The sequence below is a fragment of the Abrus precatorius genome, unplaced genomic scaffold (assembly GCF_003935025.1).
Source record: "Abrus precatorius isolate BTA unplaced genomic scaffold, Abrus_2018 Scaffold11, whole genome shotgun sequence".
In the NCBI taxonomy this organism is placed as follows: domain Eukaryota; kingdom Viridiplantae; phylum Streptophyta; class Magnoliopsida; order Fabales; family Fabaceae; genus Abrus; species Abrus precatorius.
In genome coordinates this window covers 28793603-28815347 of record NW_020874303.1, presented here as the reverse complement: position 1 = coordinate 28815347, position 21745 = coordinate 28793603, and the positions used below count along the sequence as shown (strand labels likewise).

The following is a 21745-nucleotide window of genomic DNA, read 5'->3' as shown; positions in this document are numbered from 1 at the left end:
GTTAAATTAAAATAGTGTTTTAAATAAATTTATATGAGAATTTTAAAATTATACAATCTTATTCTTAGTAGAGTATAAATAATTGTTACTTATGATGATCAAATAATTAGGTGAAGGGGGTGGCATGATTCTAATGGGAAGAAGAAGCAAGGATCCATGGAGTAAGGAGGCTTGCTACATTTGGGAACTTATGGCTACGGCTCTTAATCACATGGTCCTACAGGTACACATTTAAGTTACCACAGAATTGAAAAACTAACTCAGGCATAATATGTTAAAAATTTCAATTTAACCTAATAAATATTTTGTGTTTCGCACAGATTTGCAATATTTTTTATTATTTAATTTAATTTTAAAATAATTATAATTTAGATATAAAAATAATTATTTTTAATGTGATAGAAAGATAAAAAATATTAAATGAAAATTTTGATTATTTTTTAAAATAAATTATATATATAAAAATAAATATAATAGTTATAACCAAAAAAATATAATAGTTAAAATTAATTTATATATAGCTTTAAATATTATAAATTTTAATAATAATAATAATTTAGTTATAAATTAATAAATATATTTTTGTATTATATAAAATTTTTATATTAAATTATTTTATTTTAAAATAAACAAAAAATTATAATTTAAATATAAAAATATATAAATAATAAAATTTTATTATATTAAATAATATCAATTATAATTACATTGAAAAATATGATGAATATATTTTTATATGCAAATTTTTATATATTTTATATATTTAAAAATTAATTAAAATTTAAATAGAAACTAAAAAAATGATTTTATTGAATACAAAAATTAATCTTTATATCAATTAAAATTTCACATATTAATACAATATAAAATATAGACAGATGTTACATAAGATAAAATTAATACATAATATATATATATATATATATATATATATATATATATATATAAAATAAAATAATAAAATAATTTTATAAAAGATGAAAATATTTGGTGAGATTCTATTTTTCAATTTCTAGAAAATTTTAAAAGTATTTTTACAAATATGCAATAAAATTGTTTAATTTTTTAAATTTTTTATTGTTATTTTTTGTTCAGCATTGTCTGTTTCATTTTTATCAAGTTGTAACACAAAATAAAATATTAAATATAACTAATTTTATAAATTATACATTAATTTCTTCTTTTTTTTTTATAAATTTAGTATTCTCACAATTTGAGATATACATGAAGAACTTATTATCAAGTCATTTTTGTTTATTTTCATATTTATATTGTCTAAATTTTTTCCTTATCAATTTGTAAATATTAAACAATATAAATAAAGTTATTTATCATTATATTGTAAACATTATAAATGAAAACAATAAAATTTTAATTTAATATTCTATATATTTAAACAATTGACAATGATAAATTTTTAATATATTTTAAGATTTGTCATTCATAACAATTATAAATTATAATAAAATTCTTTTAAATACAATTCAAAGATAATAAATATAAATTAAATATAATTTTAATCTACAAGTTATAGAAAATATTTAATTAATTTTAATTAGTTTTTTTAATACAACTTATAATGAATTTATTTATAAATTTTGTTATAAATATATAAAATAATATATAGATTTATTATTCATATATCTAAGTGATTTATAAACATTTTAAATTTTAATAAATATAAATTCTATTATAAATACACATAATAATGAGCATGTGTAATGTATAGAAAAATAAGCATGTGCAAAATATATAAGTGACCTTATACCTTTCAAATTTTAATAACCATAAATTTCATAAATTTTATTATAAATACACATAGTAATAATAAGTAAGTGTAATCAATTATATATATATATATATATATATATATATATATATATATATCTTTTGAAATAATTATTATACTAGTTAATAATTTTCAATTACATGATAATTTATCATTTGATAAGGCCGGAAAATATTTTTTCATGTATTTCAGTTAAATTCTTAAAGAGTTTAATTTTAATACATGGTTAATACAAAAAAGTTACATTACTAAAAAAATAAAAATAAAAAGCATCTTAAGTATAATATTGTAAATAATAATTATAAAAATATACACTTTTTAATCACATAACTATCTATAATTTGATAATAGCATAAAAATTCAGTATTTATCTTTGGGAACATAAAAAAATTTAGCAAGATGAATATGAATGGCTGTGTTGTATGATGCAGGGAATCATAAAGGAAGAGCAAGTAGATACTTTTAACGTCCCTCAGTATGCTCCATCCCCATTTGAAGTAAAATTGGAGGTTCTTAAAGAAGAATCATTCATCATCAATAGCTTGGTAGTGTCTAAAGTTAATTAGAATGCTTTTGAATTTGACTTAGAAAGGTCTGAATCATATAATGACGGTGCATACAATATGGCACAGTGCATGAGGGCTGTGGCAGAGCCTCTGCTGGTTAGCCACTTTGGTGAAGCTATAATTGAAGAGGTTTTTAGGCGCTAACAAAACATCTTGTATGAAGGAGAAAACTGAATTCGTCAATGTTACAATAACAGCATGAATCTATGTTTTCACGAAAGGGTTGCTTTAGTTGATTTAGTAATTTGTTTGGTTTTTTTTTTTCAGATCGCAATTAACTAACATGTTATGCTGAGGGGAGAAAAAAAAAGTATTGTTATATATCTTGGATAGTGATTTTTGTTTTTAATATATTTTACACAAAATTATGAAAAATATAAAGCTCGTCAATTGTTAAGGTTAAGCAACTAAATTTATGGTAAATATTATTTTTTAACAAATTATCTTAGTATTGAGATAATAAGGAGACAATTATTTTAAAGGACTGAAATTGTCAACCTATGACTTTAAAAAAGTTGTGTGGATCATGCGCTCCTAAATCCTAATTTAGTAAAAAATTTATTAAATTTTTTTTCTTAATATAATATATTAATAATTATTATTAATATATTAATTTCTTACATTTAAATCATTAAATAATTATATTTAGTAAAAATATATTTATATTATTGGCATTTAACATAATTTTTTATTAAATTGATTGTATATTATATTTAATAAATATAATATTAAATATTATATTGTGGAGTAAATTAATTGTTTCTATTACTTAAGGAAAGGGTTTCAATTGTAATTTAAACCCTTGTTATTTTTCTCTATGTAGCGTCACTTTAATCTTTATGGGAAGGAAAAAAAAGAGAATTGAGATTGAAGAGATATGAAAAAAAAAAAAACAATGTTTACAAACCCTAAACTAGGGCAGAGTATACATTTGGGAGAAAGCATTTAAATCAGCTAGCCTCACACTGAATGTCTACATTTGATTCAAGTCACCTAGCTGGTTATAGTTTTCACTTTTGAGCTTGAATTTGTATCTCATAAGAATGTCACTGGTTATCTGAATTTTGAAAATTGGACTTTAGTGCTTCTATGACGGCTGAAAAGTCCTGATCACCAAGGCCATGGGATTTTGCAACTTTATACAACTCATTAGCAGCTGCGGCAATGGGAGTAGGTTGGGAAACAGACTCAGCTAGCCCCAGGGCAAGTCTTAGATCCTGTCACATTTAATTTTGTGAGACAGCGAAAAATAATCATTTTGTCTGAAGTTATCAAACAGGAATGTTCATTCACACACCTTCTGCTGATGCTTTAGGGGGAATGCAGTTGGGTAAAGCGATTGTATCATGGATGGGCCTTTGGTTGAGTACATTGGAGCACTAATGGCACCCTGTGAAACTACCTGCAAAAATTGTCGTTTCGTAAGGGCTCTACAGAATGTTCTTTAAGTACTCATGTTACATACTTCCTTATGTTTAACAATGAAGATCAATACTAACCAAAGAAAGTCAGATTATGGGCAATGAGTTCTCCTAGGATTAGGAATAAGGTGGATAAAAAACAGTATAGCCAAGTAGAGCAAGTATAGCCAGGTAGAAATGTTAACATTAAGAGAAGAAAAAAATTAACAAAAGTCATGCGTGTTCTTCAGGAGAATATGCTTTCAAGTGACGGAGCTTTTACTTAGCATTGGAACACGAGGTATTCTATTAGCTATAAACATCACAGTATCGTACAAGTGTGGAAATGAATTTATTTGCATTGTGGTTTCTCTAATTCTCTATAACACATTATCACTTATTATAATTCTCCTAAATTCATCACATTAGGTAAAGGAGTTAAATGATGTTTCTCAACATCCAAATTTTGCTGCAGCCCAAAGCGATATATGAATGACTTAATAGGCTTTTAATTGATAATGAAATGACTGGCAAATACACATATATAAGTTGAAATAAAATTTTAGCTAGAAAAGCCACGAAGACTATTTTTCCAACTTGGGTAGATAATCTAGATCTAAATTAGAAAAGTAAAACACATTTCCCGAAAGGAAAAAAAAAACTCAAAATACTTTTATTTAAAACTTTCCTTGGTAACTAACGTTCCATGAAAATTAGAAAGTACAAGAATTCATGAAATCAATATGAAATCCAGGAAAATGTTTTGTAGATTATATCTGGTGGTGGGTTTGGTTTCATGGACTAGAAAATAGTCAAATACCTTCACTAGCACATCTGGATCAAGCCCAACTTTCTTGCTGAGAAGTAAGCCTTCAGAAAAGGATGCCATCATACTATGGTAGTAGATTATTGGAAAATAGAAAGAAGTAGCGTCACCTTAACCATCAGCACAAGGACAAAAGACAAAAAAAGCAGGAAACAGATTATAAAAGACCTGCCCATGATCATATTGACAACGAGTTTCATCGCAGCACCATTTCCGACATCACCAAGGTAATATTTAGACTGCATAGAAGCATTAAGCATAAATATGAAGTAATTGTTAGCTTTCCCAAAAAGATTATAGTTTTGTCTTTTTTAATGAATGGCTAGATATACATACTTTCCCCATGATGTCCAAGAGAGAAGCAACTGAGTCATAAAGATTTCTGTCGCCTGAAATATTTTATGCATTGCCTTAGTTTCTGTTAGTGCTGAATACTTTACAGAAAATACATGCATTCACATTGTTATGCACAGTTAATTATGAAAATGGGAGAATAAAAAAAAAATCTTTACAATTAAGTTCATAATTTCAAATATGCATAGCTACCTTGTATTTGAATAAGTGCTACAACTTTCATGTCCTCACATCTCAGCAGAATTTTCTTATAAAACAGGCCCTCACCAACTCTTTTGACATACCAAATTGAATATGTTATCAGTAGTGGAAGAATATGTACCTGCTGTGAGAAATATCAATTCCCCATCTTCTGCTGGCTTTTTGGAACCTGAAACTGGAGCCTGTGGGTTGGTGTTACAACTTATAATCAATGATTCATCCAACCATATGACTAAAGCAAGCAATCCATGAATGCATATCCTAATTAACCATCGCCCCATATGTGCCATAAAAAATAGATATGGAATGGAAGCTATAAACAACCTCACCTCCAAAAATAACGCTCCAGAGGATTTTATGTGCCCACTAATCAACTTAGAAGTGTCCCCATCAACAGTCGAAACATCCACGTATCTGAGAATCGATAAGGTATTAAGTTTGCCATCGGAGTAAGGTCTGTCTTTCATTTGGTTATTTTAAAAAAGTAAACAATCAAACAGGCATACGGCACGCAGAGACTACTAATGTGATGAACAAAGATATGCAACGTCTTGACAACTACAGATAGACTATAATCAAACTAAAGAAAACAATTTTAAATGATAAGGTGTGAGGAGAGTCAAAAAGGGAAGAATTTCTGTATCTGACATACAAAATAGCCAATATTCATTTCCAATGCAAATATTTAAGACTTTGAATTAAAATATGGCACCCTTTTCCTGGACCCATTCCATTTGCAGCTCCATGCTTCCCACAAGCAACATCGACCTGATATAAACCAAGATAATCACTCACCTCAGAACTAATATAAGAGCTTCAAAAATCGAAAGCTATAGTGAGATATACTCACTGCACTTTGAGGATCAGCAAGCATGGCAAATGTGACATCGCAAGATGCAGCTACTTCCTGAGGAGATGGTTTATATCTGCAGAAACAAATGCACAATTTACAACATTTTATCAATAATACTATGAAGATTGATTCATAAAATTTACTCACTTTGCTCCCAAGCTGATTAGAGGATCACACTTGCTCTTGGTTCTATTCCAAACAGTTAGATCAATTCTGCAACAAGAATGTTAACATGATAAGTATGTATATATATATGTATGTATGTTGAGGGAGGTGTATACTACATACATACCCAGCTTTCAAGAGATTATGGGCCATTGGGGAACCCATGATTCCGATGCCCAAAAAGCCAACACGTTGCGGAGTGTCAGTTACTGGAAGCAGAAAGAACAGTATTAGAAGAATTGAGTGGAAATGGAAGAGTAGCAAATAAAAATAGTTAGTACCTTTAGGTGGAGGCGAAACACTGCAAATGGGAGGAGCGGAAAAGCGCTTCATGGATGAAGGCGATGGTGAAAAGTTGAAGCGCATTGGAAGACGCTGGAATACAAAGTGATTGCACTTCACTGAGCAACCACCACAAGAGAATCTCGTACTCATTCCTTTTCTCTGCTCCCTGTTTGGATAGACAGAAAAATAAGAGATGCCGACAGTAAAATATAATATGTTTTTTTATATAATAAACCATTTTCACTTTCATTTCTAAATGATATCAAGTTATACTTGAAAATAAAAAATGCCATTTTAAAAAAAATAAATATGTCACCATAATATTTAACCTAAAAGCTTTTTTACTTGTATGTAAATAATTCATATTAATTATTTATTTTTACTTAAAATTTTAAATATCTCACAATTATGTAAAATTATTATCATTGACCAAATTTTAAAATATTGTTATTATTAATTATCGTCATTATAAATTATATTTATTGTGTAGAAGATAAAGTACAATTTTTTAAAAATTGAAAAAGTGAATTATAACATAAATTAAATTTAAACAACTAAATTACAGTAAATGAAAATTTTAAAAGATTAAAATAAAACATAAACGAAATTTAATAATGGAAGGTGCAAGGTGTGTTTAATTTTTTACGAAGCAAGGAAATGAAAAGATGGTTGTGGAAAATCCATGGACTTGGAAGTGGAACTGCAAGGTGAAGATGGTTCAAAATTCGCGTTGGGAAAGGAGGACAATGTAGTGTTTGGACGAGGTTGTGGTTTCAATACTCACGACCGCACCGTTTCTCGTCGCCACGTTTCGTTCCAACTCGAACAATCAGAGTCAGAACATGCTAGGGTTTCTTTCCAAGTCATTGGAAGGAACCCCATTTGGGTATGGACCCACGACTCGCTTAGGCTCTTCAGGAAGTTCGACAATGGTCACTTGCAATTCGGAGACCGTTTCTGCTTGTCTCCCGAGGCACCCTTCTGGTTCCTCTTCAAGAAGATTCAATCTCAGCCTCAGCTTAAGCTCCACCAACTTGATGTTTCGGAAATCGATCCCGTTAAAGGTGTTTCCTTTATTCAAATTCAATAACCTGAAACAGTCGATGGCTTTATATATATATGTGTGTGTGTGAGTATTTGTGTGTGGATGTACTCATGATGGACTTTGAAGGAGTGTTGCCTTTCCCTATGGTGTTGATATCCTCTTTCGTTCATTGCCAAGATTGTGTACCTTTCATCAATTTCATTGCTGGGAAGGTCCCAATACTTTCTGATGTAATTTTGGTTGCTGATACTGACTGTTAAGGAGTATGAATTTGAATTATTGAGTATAATGGTCTTATTATGCTTTAATATTTTTGTTTTGTCTCGGGAACCTGAGTGCAGGTAAAATGTGGTGACCTTTTCGGCTGCTAGAAATGGAAATTAAATGGTTAATGGTTTAGTGTTTTTGCCCCCTCCCAAAAAATGCAAGTTTTTTTTTCTTGGAAAAGAAGAAAAAGAATAATCTTTTCAGTTGATGATTGTTCAACTCTGCTGAGTTCATGTCAAAGATGGAATTTTTGCAGAGCAAGATTCTGTAGTATAAACAATTTTGAAGTATTACTTTTGCTAGTTTGTAAAAATTATATGCAGTTGTAAGTATCTCTGCAACCTTCCAAGGATAGTATAATTCAATTATGAATAACATAGTTTTTTTGAAATTTACAGTGATAGCTATTTGAGTCCTTTTGAAGGTGCTACATTATCATGTTGTAATTTTGAAAATGCAGAGTTTGGTTTTCTTGTGATGGGACACGAGTTTGACCACTATCCCAAGGGCATGATACGGAATATGAAGAATTGGGATTGGTTCCTTGAGGAGCCTAAAAAAGATGATGAGGATGAGGAGGATTTTGAGGAGAGGAGGAAAATGGGGAGAAAGCGAAAAACGTGTAAAGACAATGAAGATGAGGAGTGGAGTGGTGAAAGTGAAGATGATAAGGACCTTGTTGTCACTATACGGAAAGGTAAGCGACCTGGGTACTCCACAAGATCGAAAGACAGTAAAGGATCTAACAGAGATACTAAAGCTAATAAAAGTAGTGTTGAAGAAGAAGATGATGATGAGACGCTAGGAGGTTTCATTGTTGCTGATGAAGAGGATGAGGAGGATGATGACGATAATGATGAAGAAGAAGAGTTTGAAGAAGATGATGACGACGGAGTGGAGGATTAATAATAAGGGTAATAGTATAAATGATCACTGTTAAATGTGAATTATTCGAAATCGACAGGTTAATTGCTGGTTAAAATTGGCATTTGAGATTCATAATTTTGCAAATAGCTTTTATGTATGTCTATTATCTACAGAATGTTAGTTTTGTTTTATTTATTAATTTTTCTTATGGAACTGTAATTTTGTTTACTGTAATCTTACATCTATCGCTTACCCATTTTGTTTTTCTAATGTTTTAAATGAGAATATCAAATTTCTTTAAAAAAAATCATTCCCATCATCAAAATATTTTATCTTCTAATCTTAAGTGACATACATGAATGCAATTTCTTTTTTAAGTTAATACTTTTTTATTTTTTAATCTTTATTTTATATTAAAAATAATTATTTTTAAATTAAATTAACCAACCTGTGCAACGTAGACTTCTGTATCAATATTTTAATAATTTTATAAGATAATTACGATCATTAAAGCTAATTAATTTTATAGGTCAACAAAAATTTCTATAAATTTGAAAATCTATATATATAATATGATGTGAAACATTACACAAAAAAGTTATATAATAAACTTTTTATGAAAAATTAGAAAATTTAATAAAATTTAAATGCTAATTCTGTTAAATACTATATTTTTTTTTAATAAAAAGCACTATACTTATTTTTTAACAATGTGAAACTTAAAAAAAGAAAAACATCAAAGGATAAGGAATGGATGAGGAGGTTTTCAGTTTCTTCACTCGTAAGAATTTCTCCTCTATTTCTGGACAAAGATTTGAATACGATTTTATTAAGATAACATTAAATCATCAATTCATAATTTATTACTCAAATTATTATCTCTTTTTATTTTACATGACATTAATATCTTTCTTTAAAATTGAACATCTAGATAATTTATTTTATTTTGTATAAAAATAAAATAATAATTTTTATATTTTTGTGAGATCTTAATTTTAGTTTTTTTATTTTAGTTTCTAAAAATTTCAAGATCAACACCTTTTGTCCTTAACAACAACCTGATCCAATAAAAAATCAATTACATGAAAACATTTTAATTAACTATATTATTTGTAGATAAATCAAAAGGGTTAAATTAAAAAATGAAAAATAATTTTTTAAAGATTTAAATCAGATGCCGTCAAAATATAAATATATTTAACCACTATTTAAATGTCTTTCTGAGGATAATCATGAAAGAATTATGTAAAACAGTTCATTTGAATTTTGTTTAGGTATAACTATATTTATATCCTTTTAATAAATTTTTAAGTTTATTTTAACCCATTTTATGATTAAACTTATAAATAAATTATTAATGATTTTTGTTGTTGTAGGCATCTTTTTAGATAAAAAAATAAAGCATATTATATGACTTTTTAATTTAACAAAATTTATAATTTTTAGGACAAATAAATTTTTATTTTTAATATAAATAAAAATATTTTTTAGATTAAAAATAATTATGGAAATCATAAAGTATTACTTAGAATTAAATTTAAAATTATTTTATATAAGGAATTGTAGGATTACATTGTAAAAAAGAAATATTTAATTTTAAAAACCTCATATTTAACATGCAAAATATATTTTTTATTAAAACAATTAGCGATTATACATATATAGCAAGTTTACATATAAAAAAATTGAACTGCTTCTTTGAAAGAAGGTTATATTTATTTTGATTCACTTACCATTATGATTGAAATTTGTGTCACTGGATAAACCTAGAAGTAGCAGGGAAGGGGGGAGCAAAAAATCACGCAAGTTTAATTAGCGTTCTAGGGTTTTGACTCTGCCTTCACTTTACCAAAATTAGTAGCATGCACGCACAATCTTTGTTCATTTGAAGTTGCATGGTTTTGGGTGGAGGAAATAGGGATAGAGAAAAACGCTGAAAGGTTCGATTCCGATGGATTATCATCTCTCTCAACACTCTCCATTGGAATTGGAGTCTCACTCCTTTAATGTTGATGCCAACGATGATCTGCAAAGCACCGTAAAGCCCTCCTTCAATCGACGCGAGTCCTCTTTAGGGTTAGTTAGTTTTATAGTGTTCTGTAGTATGGAGAAGAGAGAGAGAGGGTGAAAGGTGGTGCATCTGCACCATCCTTTTGCATTTTCCAATTACAGCTTCTTCTTTTTTTTTTGTGTGGATAAATTAACAACTTGATCTTTCTTGTGTATTAGAAAACTCTTCGTTGGAGGCATATCTTGGGAGACTTCTGAAGGTATTCTCACTTATTCCACTTACGGATTAGATAATTTTTGTGTTCTATTCTTGATGCTAATTCAATGATTAGAAGCCATTAGTGTCGAATTATGGCCGGACGATGGTTTTGAGCCTTTCTCATTTGAACACGAGCCTTGGTTTCTAACGCAGTTGATTGTTTCATGGTGAAAGATTTTACTTCGTGGATAAGTATCTGGACTGAATTTTTTATATAAGAGTATTTAGTTAAAGCTGAATGTGATTCTGGTCTCGTATTCTATTGGTTGTCAAACATTTTTTTAGTTTCTTATCCTGTGCAAGATGTTATTAAGTAACAACGTTGAGATGCGGAAAAAAGCATTTTGGCGTTATTCTTTTTTAGCACTCTTGATTTATGCCATATATGCAAATTAAGGACTGTTTCTTTGATACAGGGCACTCTATGTTGTTGTCTCTTCCAGGAGTTTTTTGCTTTGTTTCTATCCTTACCGAACTGAATGTGGGAATATGAGTGGAAGATGAAATTGATGTTTCTTTATCTATGTAATTTTCTCATTTTGATTCTTTGTTTGTCAGAGTCATTTTTTAAATACTTCAACAAATATGGAGAAGTAATAGATTCAGTGATAATGATGAATAGACATTCTGGACGACCACGGGGGTTTGGCTTTGTAACATTTGCTGATTCAGCTGTAGCAGATGAAGTTCTGGCACACGAACATACTATAGATGGCAGAGTGGTAACCTTTTTTATAAACATGTAGACCCAAAGAATTGTAGTGCTTCTTGCCTTTGATGGGAAAGTCAACTTTGTTTTATCAGGTTGAAGTCAAGAGGACAGTCCCTAGGGAGGACATGGAAGTTGTTGGAGTATTAAAAACAAAAAAGATATTTGTCGGTGGGATACCCCAGTTTTTCACTGATGGTATAGTAAACCAGCCACCATTGCATTTTTAAGATTATTGTGGAATTTGTGTATTCTATCTCCTGACTATAATGAATTACAATGTAGATGAGTTAAGGGAGTACTTTTCTCCTTATGGTAATATTGTTGAGTGCCAAATCATGCTAGATCACAAGACTGGGAGATCTAGAGGCTTTGGATTTGTCACTTTTGACAGTGAAGATTCGGTTGATAATGTTTTTTCAGTGGGAAAAATACATGAAATTGGAGGCAAGCAGGTTTGTGAAACTATTGAATTTAAATTAAAATATTCATGTTGTTCCAAACAGAAGCTGATATTATTGAGTTGTTTTTTGTATATTCTTTTGGATCACTTTTTCCAACTATAAATATAGGTTGAGATTAAGAGAGCTGAGCCCAAAAGATCTGGATTTGATTACAGCAGCACCTCACGAAAGTCATATGGTGGTTTTGGCAGTGGTATGGATGGATATGGTGGAAATAATTCTAGAATTCATAACCATGGAAAAAGGGGCGGACAGTATACAGATTCTGGAATGAACGAAGCATATAGCCATTTCGAGGGGAGTTACAATGGAAGCTCTACCGCTGCTTATGGTGGCTATTGTGGATATGGTTATGGATTTGGATATGGTGGGCCAATGTATTGCTTTGGTGGTTATGGAGTCAATTCTTATGGTAATCCTGGTGGTTATGGAATTGGTGGTATTACTGCCTATGGACTTGGTAATGCATATGGAAGAACTGCTGGTTTCAATCGTGCTGGTGGCTATGACAGTGGAAAAGTGGCTGAGAAGGATGATGGTACTGCTGGTAGGTACCATCCTTATTGGAAGTGATTTGCTTTCCAGAATCAGCATACTGGACTCTTCCAGCAAAAGGTATGTGCTACAAAAGCAGTACCACCCTCAGGTTTGCTTGAGATATCATTCTGATCTGGAGTTGGAAAACGGAAAGTATACATGTTGTATCTAATAGATCTAGCAAAACTTTCTTGAATTTCTTTGATAAAGGCTGAGCGGATTTCTAGAATTGTGAGTGTCATATAATGAAAGATTCTTAGACGCTGGTGCATTGGCTACTAAATCGCTTATACACTTAAATTTCTCACTGCAACTACTGTGTTAAGTCTTAGGTTTATTGTAAATCCTCAAGGTGGACAAAGATATACCGAGGGCAAGACGGGATGATCATTATTAATTTAAACTAGGTTTTAAAGAAAATTGTTCGATAGGAGTTAATTCAGGAGTAAGATCAATTTTATCTTTGTATATATTGAATGCTTTTCGAATTGTGTTTTTATATTTTGGTTAAAATATTTGCATATTTCTATATCTAGAGCCTTGTTTTTTGTTCTTTATCCTATCTGCGTTTGTTTACATATTAATAAGCAAGCCTACTTACTTTAAACTGTTACGTAAAAGTATTGTTGTGGGTGAGGGGTATTCTTCAGGCCGAATTTTCGGCTTTTTGTGTTTTGGTCTGAGAATTTTCTCGGCTATCAAATATGATTGCATACAAGCCTGGGATATGGGTTTAAGACTGGTCTTGTTTGTTGGACTCGTGTTTGGGGGTATTGTTTTGTTTAAAAATAACCCAAAAAAGGACCATTCGTTTGGGATTATGAATCTACTGTAGAGGCAGTAAGGTTATGTTCAAGTGGTTTACGTTTTTCGACAGGCAACTTGTATTTACGTTAGTTTGTTCACTGCATGTTTTTCACCTTTTCTTGCTCATCTAAATACCCGAAATTGTTTAAGGCAAAATATAAAAAAAGTTAACGGTTTTGTTAAAATTAGTCCAAAGAACTAATGCTTAACGCTAAGATCTTTATTAACTTTTTAACTACCCCTTCCCTCAAAACATAACCCACCCCAAAGAGTTAAAATTCGTCCGCCCAATGTGCTGTGAAAAATGAATATGTCATGAATTATTACGAGTGAATTATTATTTTTTAACCTTCTCATGTTCAAAAAAGTCTAAAAAATTGTCATATTTTTGTTTAATTCATATTTAAGAAGAAAAACTCTTGTAAATTTAGCCTATAAATAGGAAATTTAATGTGCATTGCATATAGAAATGAATTTGAGATTTTGTTTTAGGTCAAAGGAATTTGAGATTCTTTCTTCATATTCATTATCTTTAACTTTTTGTTCTTTCTATTCTTTTATTTCCCTGTTTTAATTTTACGTTAATATTACAACAATGTGAGAAATTTAAAAATTGTAGCTGGAGCTTAATGTCGTGCAGCACTTCTTCGAATTGGATTGTATTAATTTTTAATTTAATCTTTTCTACTTAGGGCACACAATTTTTTTAAAAGCATTATTATAATAAAAAAGAGTATATTTAAAAGTATTGTAATTGTTAATTAAAATTAGATAATAAGATTGACAATAACTTATTAGTTTCATTTACCTTTTTAATAAGGGGTATATAAGAAACTTGAGGAAAAATTAATTGGAAAGAAGCCAAATTAAAACAAATACAAGAGTGTCATTAAATAATCCCATAATGGTTATTTAGAATAATTCCTTTTCGGTATTTGAAAAATAATAGCGGAAATACTTTTTTTTTTTAAAAAACCTAGATCAACGTTCGAATGACATAATGCTCCTATCGCAGTACCTCCCAACAAATGAGAGGATGAAATGACAGTCTAGGCAAAAAACAAAAAAATGAAAAAAATAAAATAAAATAAAATTCACGTCTGTGCATGCAACCATCACTTTAAAAGGGTTCTTGTCAAATGTTCTCTAGCTGTAGCCCATGCTTGAGTTAATGTCTGCAATATCATAAATTCACTGTCGGATTGAAGATCGAAATGTGTTATTCTAACCCTAACATTATCCATAACACATCAAAAAATAATTTTTTTTCACGACAAAATTAACCTTGCAAAAATTACGAGTTAGAAAATAACTGTTTAGAGTCCTCACAAATAACGTAATTTTGAGGAATAAATTTAGCAACCTCAGGTTTATATGACAAGGCATGTTTCTCTGTAATGTAAAATCAAACAACGAGCATACCTTATTAACACACAAAGAAAACAGAAAAATGTGTTGCATTACCTGCTCGGACAAGGGGGAGTCAGCATCCACGTTATGCGAGGTCACTTTTTCAGCAATAAGTGGTCCATTTGTTTCAAGTATCATCCTTGAAGGGAGCAAAATATTTAGAAAAAAAAAAAAACTTAATGCAAATAACAATCTGTAACTAACAACAGACGCATACCCTCCGTCAATAATCTCATCAAGGCATAAAAGAATGAGATCCAAGTTCTCAAGCGCCTCTCTTTTGTCAACATTGTTCCTATTAATGACACAAAAAATAACGAGTCATAAGCATGATGAGGAAAAACGCAGCCATATTTAACTAGATAATAAAATAAGACCCAAATTACCTTAACAGAAGGGTGATTGCGTCAAAGAAACCCTGAAGAACTGAAGCTAAAACGACCTCATTTTCATCGTCGTCGCCAGTGACAAAGAAATGTAGGTCTTGTACAAACTTGTAAATAATGATATTGTTCTCAAGTAACGTGATCTCAGCTATAGATAATGCGAAACAATATATCATTTCGAAAGAAAAACGAGATCAAGACTTCCACTCAGTAAATGCTAAAATAAATAAAATAATGCTCCAATTAAAAAACCTGGGTGCAAAATTTTAAGGCTAATAATTTGATATATCTCAAATTTTACTCTAATAATTTGATCATTCCATCAGCTCAGTTAAAAGTTTATTCTTTGATTCAATGATAACAATACTAACAACAAATAGCAGAAAATATGCTTTGGTATATAAAATTATGACTCGATCTCTTGACACGTATCAAACTCTTCAACGCTTACCTTCTGTTCGAGCATTTGATTTAATAGTCTTACTGAACACAAACTTCTCAAAAGCTAGCTTTGCACTGTTAGTTGGCCAGTCATCTGAAAAATACTTGACTGCCACACGCTTTCCCTCGGAGTCTAAAAGAAGAATATTCTTTATTGACCGACACGAACTCTACAGATGAAATATACCAGCAAGTCATGAAAAGAGTTACCATATCATACATCTAACCAATACCTTAAACAAATATTTATAAACATATACTATTGTCTCATATTAGTTCTCAATAAATTGTGATGTCAACAAAATCGAAGAATCTCAGTACAGGGAACCAGAGTGTACATAATATATAAAATTACAGACAACTCTCGCAATCCAGGAGAATCAAATTATGACTTGCAATATCCAATAGCAACAAAACAAGAGAAAGATGATATTTCCACGAATTGACCAAAACAACTATCAATTGATAATGGTAAAGTTCATGAGATAATACTGAGAATAGAATGTCGTAAATGGATCTCCAAGGAAAATAGAGGTAAATCAGGGTTGCAAAGATATATCATTACTCAAATTCCAAATCACTTGACGATGCATCGGAGGAAAGATTTTGAATATTGACTCAGCCTTTACGGATCAATGAAATACATAACATGAAAGAGTTGATACTTATACAATTAAGTTACGGATGGATCAGGAAATCTCAGCTATTCATGTTAAAACGTGAAAGCTATAATTTGTAGGCTAAAACAGATCCATATCTGAGTAGATTTAACGTGAATCCAAGTATGTCACACATTGTGATTTGTGTGCAGTGAAGAGAGACTCACATGGGACGCCATTTCGGAGAAACAGAATCAGTTACGGAGCGAAGGACTTCTATATAACTGTAATAATTAATTTTGTTTTGAGTGAGAGCAAGGGCAAGTCCGTAAATACAATTTTTTTTTTTATGCATATACTATTATAATTCTCACCTTCTTACTCGCCAGAAGTTTTGTTCAAACTGACGCTGAAAACTTCAAATGAAAATGGTATTTTTAACAAATAAATTGATGTGTGTTATGCCGACTTAATTGTTTACATAATTACTTTAAATAATGATAAATAAAAATATTTTTAAGAGTAAAAAATTTCTGTGAGAAACTAATCAAATTATAAATATATTAAATATAAAATAGATAAAGTTAATTTTTCATCTTTTAATTTTAAAGTAAAATTCAATTTTATCTTTTATTTTTTAATTTATTCTATTTTTTTAATTTTTACAAAAATTTTATATTAGTCATTTTTATTAAAAATTCTAATTCTTTTAAAAAAATTTATATTATAATACATGTATTGTGCAGTATTGTGAAATTTTATTAATAAATTAATAATAAACAAGTACAAATGTCTATATAAAATTATTTAAAACCTAATTATTTATTAGCAAAATTTATTTTTTTTTGCTAATATATAATTAATATTTTTATATAAATATTTGTACTTATTTATTATTAATTTATCAATAAGGTTTTAAATAGTTTGTCTAAAAGTTTGTCACTCCCTAGCCCATTTAGTCTGTGGCCCACAATGTATGAATTTGTCGAATAAATATTTACCGCAGCAACTTTTTAAACAATTTAATCAGTTCAGCCCAGTCCAAAATGTTTTTGTTCTATGCAGCATGTTTCCTGGAATCAACACCACTAGCTTGTCATAGATTGGACCCAATATAAACCTACTTGAATTTGTCATGTATAGTCTAATTTAATAAATTATAGGTCCAGCCCAATTCTCCGTGAGATGATACATATTTGAATTAATCTATATTTATTTATTTAATTATATTTTTAAGAGAATTATTCAAAATGGTTATTAAATTAGATTTTATGTAAGTTTTAAATAGATTTACGTTAAAGCTTTGAAATTAGTAGTTAAAAATATGTTGACCACCTAAAATAGGTTCAATAAGAATTGAAGCATATGTATGTATAGAGGACTTACTAAAATCCTTTGAATTTGAATGTTTGTACAAAGGAACAATAATAAATATGAACCAGAGAGATCGATAGCAGATGATTATGAACTATACATATTCAAAGTGTATTAGGTTATTATTATGTATGTTCACGGGCTGTAGAAGGAAGGACCACACTTGCATTTCCAGCTCTCAGGCTCATAATTTGCGTATTGAATGCCCAAATGGCTGTGCCTGCTGCTAGTGTTGGGCACTTGAATAGCTTCACATGGAGTGCAACCATAACACTTGTGCTCACAACTTGGTGGACTTGACCCTATTTTCCTTACTCCCTTATATGCTTCTTGCTCTATCCCTGATAATGACATATCTTCCCTTCCCATTAAACCCTTTAACATGGGGAAAATAAAATAGACACAGTAAGTCAGCACTATGCATCTTGACTAGCTAGGATACCAGAAAAACCCCTCAAGCTGCAAATTTATAGAATGAGAGAAGACGCACCTTTTCTGACTCTACAGTATACGGAGGTGAAGACAGCAGTGTCGTTTTCTCCTTGGGGCCTTATGAAGCATAGATAACACAGGAGAGAAACAATAAATTGCATGATTGATTTAGTCAATGGTTCAAATAGCAACGTATGTTCACTGAAAAGTCATTAGGCTCAAAGGATAAGACATAGGCATGCAATTTTATAAACAAATGTTTGAAAATATATACGGGTTTTTTAATACAAGAACTATCATAAATTTTAATGCATTGATAACATTAATTGTTATAATTTTAAAATTATTTATATATTGATTCTTATCACATAAGAAAAACTGAAATATATATTTACATATATAATTGCTGACTGATATAGTGAGGAATAGAAACATTGAAGCTGAGGAGGTATGATGAACACATAATTGCAAGGAAAAGTAAGATTTATTGACACGTAATGGAAAAAAGTGAATGATGAAAATGGTGTGAATTGAAGTTTAAACTATAACTAACCTGGATGGGACATGGCAACAGATGGAGGAAAAGGTCTCCTTGCTACACAGACCCAACTCATGATTTGCAGGGCTAGCAGAAAACAAAAGAATCTTGCCTTCATTTTTCTCAAAATCTCAAATGATGAATGTGGTGGTGATTATGATGATGTAAATCCTCTCCCTTCACAACAAGAGGCAAGGCATGATGATAGCTGAATTGTGGAATATAAGAAGGGCGAAAAGGGCTAGTAGCAAAGGGGCTTGCAAATCCCAAAAAGCATGCGAGAGATATTGCTTGACAAGCAAGTGATTCTGGTTACTTTTGAAACAGTTAACAACTCAAGCAAGTTTCACTAGGAACTCCTAACTAAGACTAGTCTGTTTTGCACTCTCTTTCTGCCTCTAACCTTGGATTGCTTACCTTTCAATACAAGCTCCCTCTCAAATCAATCTAAAAGTACTGCATGTACTATATATGGTGCTCTACACTTCCAGAATAACAGCACCCATTTTGGGTCTGAAACACCTGCAAGACCCTCATTATTTATCTGATTAACAATAATAACTTTGCACCTAGACTGCAGAGCCTTTGTCTTTTACTCATGCTTTTATTTCGTTGCCATATACGGAAGAAAGAAATCGATGGCAGAGTGGCAGTTATATGAAGTGGGAAAAATGCATCAGCCTCTGCACCAACAAATATTTATTGAGTTAGTTAATGGATTAATGTTGTACTAGGGTCAACTTTCTACCAGTTTGTTGTTGGGGAACACACAAGTTTCCTCTATCATGTGCCTACACCCAATCTCCACCGTTCATTTATGCTTTCTTTCCATCACATTCAATTCAATTTCCCCACATTCAATGAACACCAGATTCTAGTTACACTATTTATTATGCTCCAAGTAACAAGTCTGATTAGTTTTGCACTTTTGCACAAAAAATGCACAAAATTTTGATCTAAAGATGCATTAAATACAGGGTGTAGTTGATATAAAAAAGCACGAAATCTCAATCTAAGAAAACTCCAACATCTAGAGATGAAAGGATGGATGAACATTTGAGGTTAATAATTAAACATATTCAGTTTATTACTGTACACAAAATTGTCTTTAAATAGTTTAGTTTTAAATTTTTTTATTGTTTTTTTAATCTTTTTATTTCTATTTTAATCATTTTATATTGCTCTCTCTGTTTTATAAATTAGTAAGTGGACGTTCTTGTGTTCGATCTAATACTCAACTGACCTAGTCGTCTGTTGAGAATAAGCATGAACACTAATGATGAGCTTGGAGAAGTTGTAGAAAGGTTAGTAAAAAATTAATCAAATGATAAAAAAACGTCATCCATCAAGTGCACCTAAATTCTAGGTAGGTTCAATTTAATTCTCAATCAGAAAATAAAACATGGATTGGTGAAAAGGGATTGATAGAAACAACAAAACAAAGTAGAAAAGATTGTTCAATGATTCACGTTAACTTGTTGAACAAATAATATTAGTATGTTCGATTATAGTTTATACTATCATCTGTCTGGTCTTAATAGTAATGAATTTTTTTTTTTCACTTGTACTTATAATTAAAAATTCAAAATCATGTTCAAATACACTTCAACTGTGATTTTGTCAAATGTATTATTTCTGAATGAAATTTAATTCAACACTCTGAATCTGATTTAGAGTGTGCAAATTATAATCCAAACATGCATTAAATATGCTTGCACTAGGATTACGGGACTTTTCATTTGAATAATAAATAATTATCACTTTCCTACCAATGGAAATGTTTATATCTCCCATTCCAAAGTAGCTTTGGCGACTGAGTTATAGACAGTAACACTAATACACCGTCGGGCGAAGCACAGGCCTGTTATAAGTGGTGTTTAAAATACTAGAAAAAAAGGGAGTATTCATATTTTACTAAAATACTTAAGATATTTTTGGTTAAATATATATAAGGTCAAGTAACAAATATTTATAAGAAAAAAATAAAACAATAAAATAATATTTTTTTTGGTCTCAAATGTGATTATTTTTTATGGATGGTACATGTAATTTTTAAAAAATATTTCTTAATAAATTAAAACTAACCAATACATTTCAACTTGTAAAAAATTAATTAAAAAATATTAAAAAATTAATATTATAAATGAATTTTAATTATAAGAAAACTAAATTTTATAATTAAAATCTAAAGCTCACCTAACTGGGTGGCTCCCACTTGGCAGAGCAAGAATGCAAACAATATTTTTATGAGTATTACAAATAAAAAATGCCACCCCATTATACACCTCTGCACCAACCAATAAGGGATAACATAGCAATTCTGAACTTTAGTTCTTAACTTGTGACATCAATTGTCACTGCTCCACCTATTATTTGTGCATTGCGTGTTATAGTTCATCACAAATATTCCAGCACGCAGGGGGTAACCTATTGATGTCACCTGTGGCCATTGCCAAGAAGAACGAGCCATTTTGGTTGCATGCAAGGGGGTCACAACCTTAATTAATTAATTAGTTTAAACTTGGAACCAATAAAAACTACACTGCAACTTGCCAACACAAAGTGTTTAGTATAAATATGCCTGTTTGAGAACACACTTAGCCACAGCCAGAGTGCTTCATTTGGTGACATTCATAGAATCTGTTACCAGTGTCCTCTGTGCTGTCCTAGTACCTCTAGTTCTCATCATGTATAGAAGCTTCTAGTTTGATTAATTAAAGTTTCTGGGAAATCATATTAGCTACATGGTTTTATAGATTTTTCCAAGTAATAGAACAAAAAGAAGTAGCATTCAAATAAACAACTAAGTGAGCAGATAATGTTAATAATCATCAAAATTTAATGGACAAAACATTTAATTAACCAAACAATTAAGTGCCACATTCCTTCTTCGGATGAATTGCCTCAATTGCGGCCTCAGTCTTCTCTTTCATCCGGTCATACTCATTGGGACGCTTTATTTTGTCATCTGAAGCTCTTCTGACTTCGTCATCGCGCTTGAGGGCTATAAAGGTAATGATTTTATTTGTGTTCTAATTATTTTTAAAAATTGCCCATTATTTATCTTAAATTTTGTTGACATTTTTTTAATAAATAATCTTTTTCTTTTGAAAAAACTTATACGATTTGTCCTTTGTTTTCTAAGAAATATTACAAGAAAC

At 30.1% G+C, this 21745-nt stretch overlaps 6 protein-coding genes across 6 annotated transcripts; 3 read left to right on the top strand and 3 right to left on the bottom strand.

Moving 5' to 3' along the window:
• Positions 1-124: 124 nt before the first annotated feature.
• Positions 125-2637, top strand: LOC113855995 (salicylate carboxymethyltransferase-like). Its single transcript, XM_027487623.1, has 4 exons — positions 125-223; positions 2221-2334; positions 2422-2484; positions 2623-2637. Exons 1-4 carry the CDS (start codon positions 125-127, stop codon positions 2635-2637), a joined length of 291 nt encoding a protein of 96 aa, XP_027343424.1.
• A 565-nt stretch (positions 2638-3202) lies between these two features.
• LOC113856640 (glyoxylate/succinic semialdehyde reductase 2, chloroplastic) lies at positions 3203-6631 on the bottom strand. Its single transcript, XM_027488562.1, has 12 exons — positions 6436-6631; positions 6282-6363; positions 6137-6202; positions 5987-6062; positions 5849-5904; positions 5466-5550; positions 5258-5318; positions 4918-4970; positions 4750-4820; positions 4576-4648; positions 3653-3757; positions 3203-3572 (listed from the first exon to the last, which is right to left on the bottom strand). Exons 1-12 carry the CDS (start codon positions 6587-6589, stop codon positions 3402-3404), a joined length of 1053 nt encoding a protein of 350 aa, XP_027344363.1. The 5' UTR covers positions 6590-6631; the 3' UTR covers positions 3203-3401.
• A 454-nt stretch (positions 6632-7085) lies between these two features.
• On the top strand, positions 7086-8685 carry LOC113856641. Its single transcript, XM_027488563.1, has 2 exons — positions 7086-7503; positions 8212-8685. Exons 1-2 carry the CDS (start codon positions 7122-7124, stop codon positions 8655-8657), a joined length of 828 nt encoding a protein of 275 aa, XP_027344364.1. The 5' UTR covers positions 7086-7121; the 3' UTR covers positions 8658-8685.
• Positions 8686-10361: 1676 nt separating this feature from the next.
• Positions 10362-13125, top strand: LOC113854993 (heterogeneous nuclear ribonucleoprotein 1). The gene is made up of 6 exons (XM_027486388.1): positions 10362-10694; positions 10848-10888; positions 11446-11609; positions 11692-11794; positions 11882-12051; positions 12169-13125. Exons 1-6 carry the CDS (start codon positions 10570-10572, stop codon positions 12631-12633), a joined length of 1068 nt encoding a protein of 355 aa, XP_027342189.1. The 5' UTR covers positions 10362-10569; the 3' UTR covers positions 12634-13125.
• A 1394-nt stretch (positions 13126-14519) lies between these two features.
• Positions 14520-16479, bottom strand: LOC113855994 (coatomer subunit zeta-2-like). Its single transcript, XM_027487622.1, has 6 exons — positions 16468-16479; positions 15652-15811; positions 15201-15348; positions 15032-15109; positions 14869-14953; positions 14520-14579 (listed from the first exon to the last, which is right to left on the bottom strand). The coding sequence occupies exons 1-6, from the start codon at positions 16477-16479 to the stop codon at positions 14520-14522; spliced, it is 543 nt and encodes a 180-aa protein (XP_027343423.1).
• Positions 16480-17749: 1270 nt separating this feature from the next.
• Positions 17750-18714, bottom strand: LOC113855993 (EPIDERMAL PATTERNING FACTOR-like protein 5). The gene is made up of 3 exons (XM_027487621.1): positions 18600-18714; positions 18105-18163; positions 17750-17989 (listed from the first exon to the last, which is right to left on the bottom strand). Exons 1-3 carry the CDS (start codon positions 18700-18702, stop codon positions 17750-17752), a joined length of 402 nt encoding a protein of 133 aa, XP_027343422.1. The 5' UTR covers positions 18703-18714.
• Between the last annotated feature and the right edge of the window lie 3031 nt (positions 18715-21745).

Bases quoted from the DNA above. Each gene is read 5' to 3' on its own strand.
- LOC113855995 (XM_027487623.1), top strand. From the start codon at position 125: ATGATTCTAATGGGAAGAAGAAGCAAGGATCCATGGAGTAAGGAGGCT. The intron at 224-2,220 runs GTACACATTTAA...TGTATGATGCAG, and splicing joins TTAATCACATGGTCCTACAG to GGAATCATAAAGGAAGAGCA. The intron at 2,335-2,421 runs GTAGTGTCTAAA...AATATGGCACAG, and splicing joins CATTCATCATCAATAGCTTG to TGCATGAGGGCTGTGGCAGA.
- LOC113856640 (XM_027488562.1), bottom strand. From the start codon at position 6,589: ATGAGTACGAGATTCTCTTGTGGTGGTTGCTCAGTGAAGTGCAATCAC. The intron at 6,203-6,281 runs GTATGTATGTAG...TTCTTGTTGCAG, and splicing joins CATAATCTCTTGAAAGCTGG to AATTGATCTAACTGTTTGGA. The intron at 5,551-5,848 runs GTGCCATATTTT...ATCGATTCTCAG, and splicing joins GGAATGGGTCCAGGAAAAGG to ATACGTGGATGTTTCGACTG.
- LOC113856641 (XM_027488563.1), top strand. From the start codon at position 7,122: ATGGACTTGGAAGTGGAACTGCAAGGTGAAGATGGTTCAAAATTCGCG. The intron at 7,504-8,211 runs GTGTTTCCTTTA...TTGAAAATGCAG, and splicing joins GGAAATCGATCCCGTTAAAG to AGTTTGGTTTTCTTGTGATG.
- LOC113854993 (XM_027486388.1), top strand. From the start codon at position 10,570: ATGGATTATCATCTCTCTCAACACTCTCCATTGGAATTGGAGTCTCAC. The intron at 10,695-10,847 runs GTTAGTTAGTTT...CTTGTGTATTAG, and splicing joins CGACGCGAGTCCTCTTTAGG to AAAACTCTTCGTTGGAGGCA. The intron at 12,052-12,168 runs GTTTGTGAAACT...CTATAAATATAG, and splicing joins ATGAAATTGGAGGCAAGCAG to GTTGAGATTAAGAGAGCTGA.
- LOC113855994 (XM_027487622.1), bottom strand. The intron at 15,110-15,200 runs GTAATTTGGGTC...TGTCATTAATAG, and splicing joins GCAATCACCCTTCTGTTAAG to GAACAATGTTGACAAAAGAG. The intron at 14,954-15,031 runs GTATGCGTCTGT...GCTCCCTTCAAG, and splicing joins GATGAGATTATTGACGGAGG to GATGATACTTGAAACAAATG.
- LOC113855993 (XM_027487621.1), bottom strand. From the start codon at position 18,702: ATGAAGGCAAGATTCTTTTGTTTTCTGCTAGCCCTGCAAATCATGAGT. The intron at 18,164-18,599 runs GTTAGTTATAGT...ATGCTTCATAAG, and splicing joins TGTTGCCATGTCCCATCCAG to GCCCCAAGGAGAAAACGACA. The intron at 17,990-18,104 runs GTGCGTCTTCTC...CCCATGTTAAAG, and splicing joins ATACTGTAGAGTCAGAAAAG to GGTTTAATGGGAAGGGAAGA.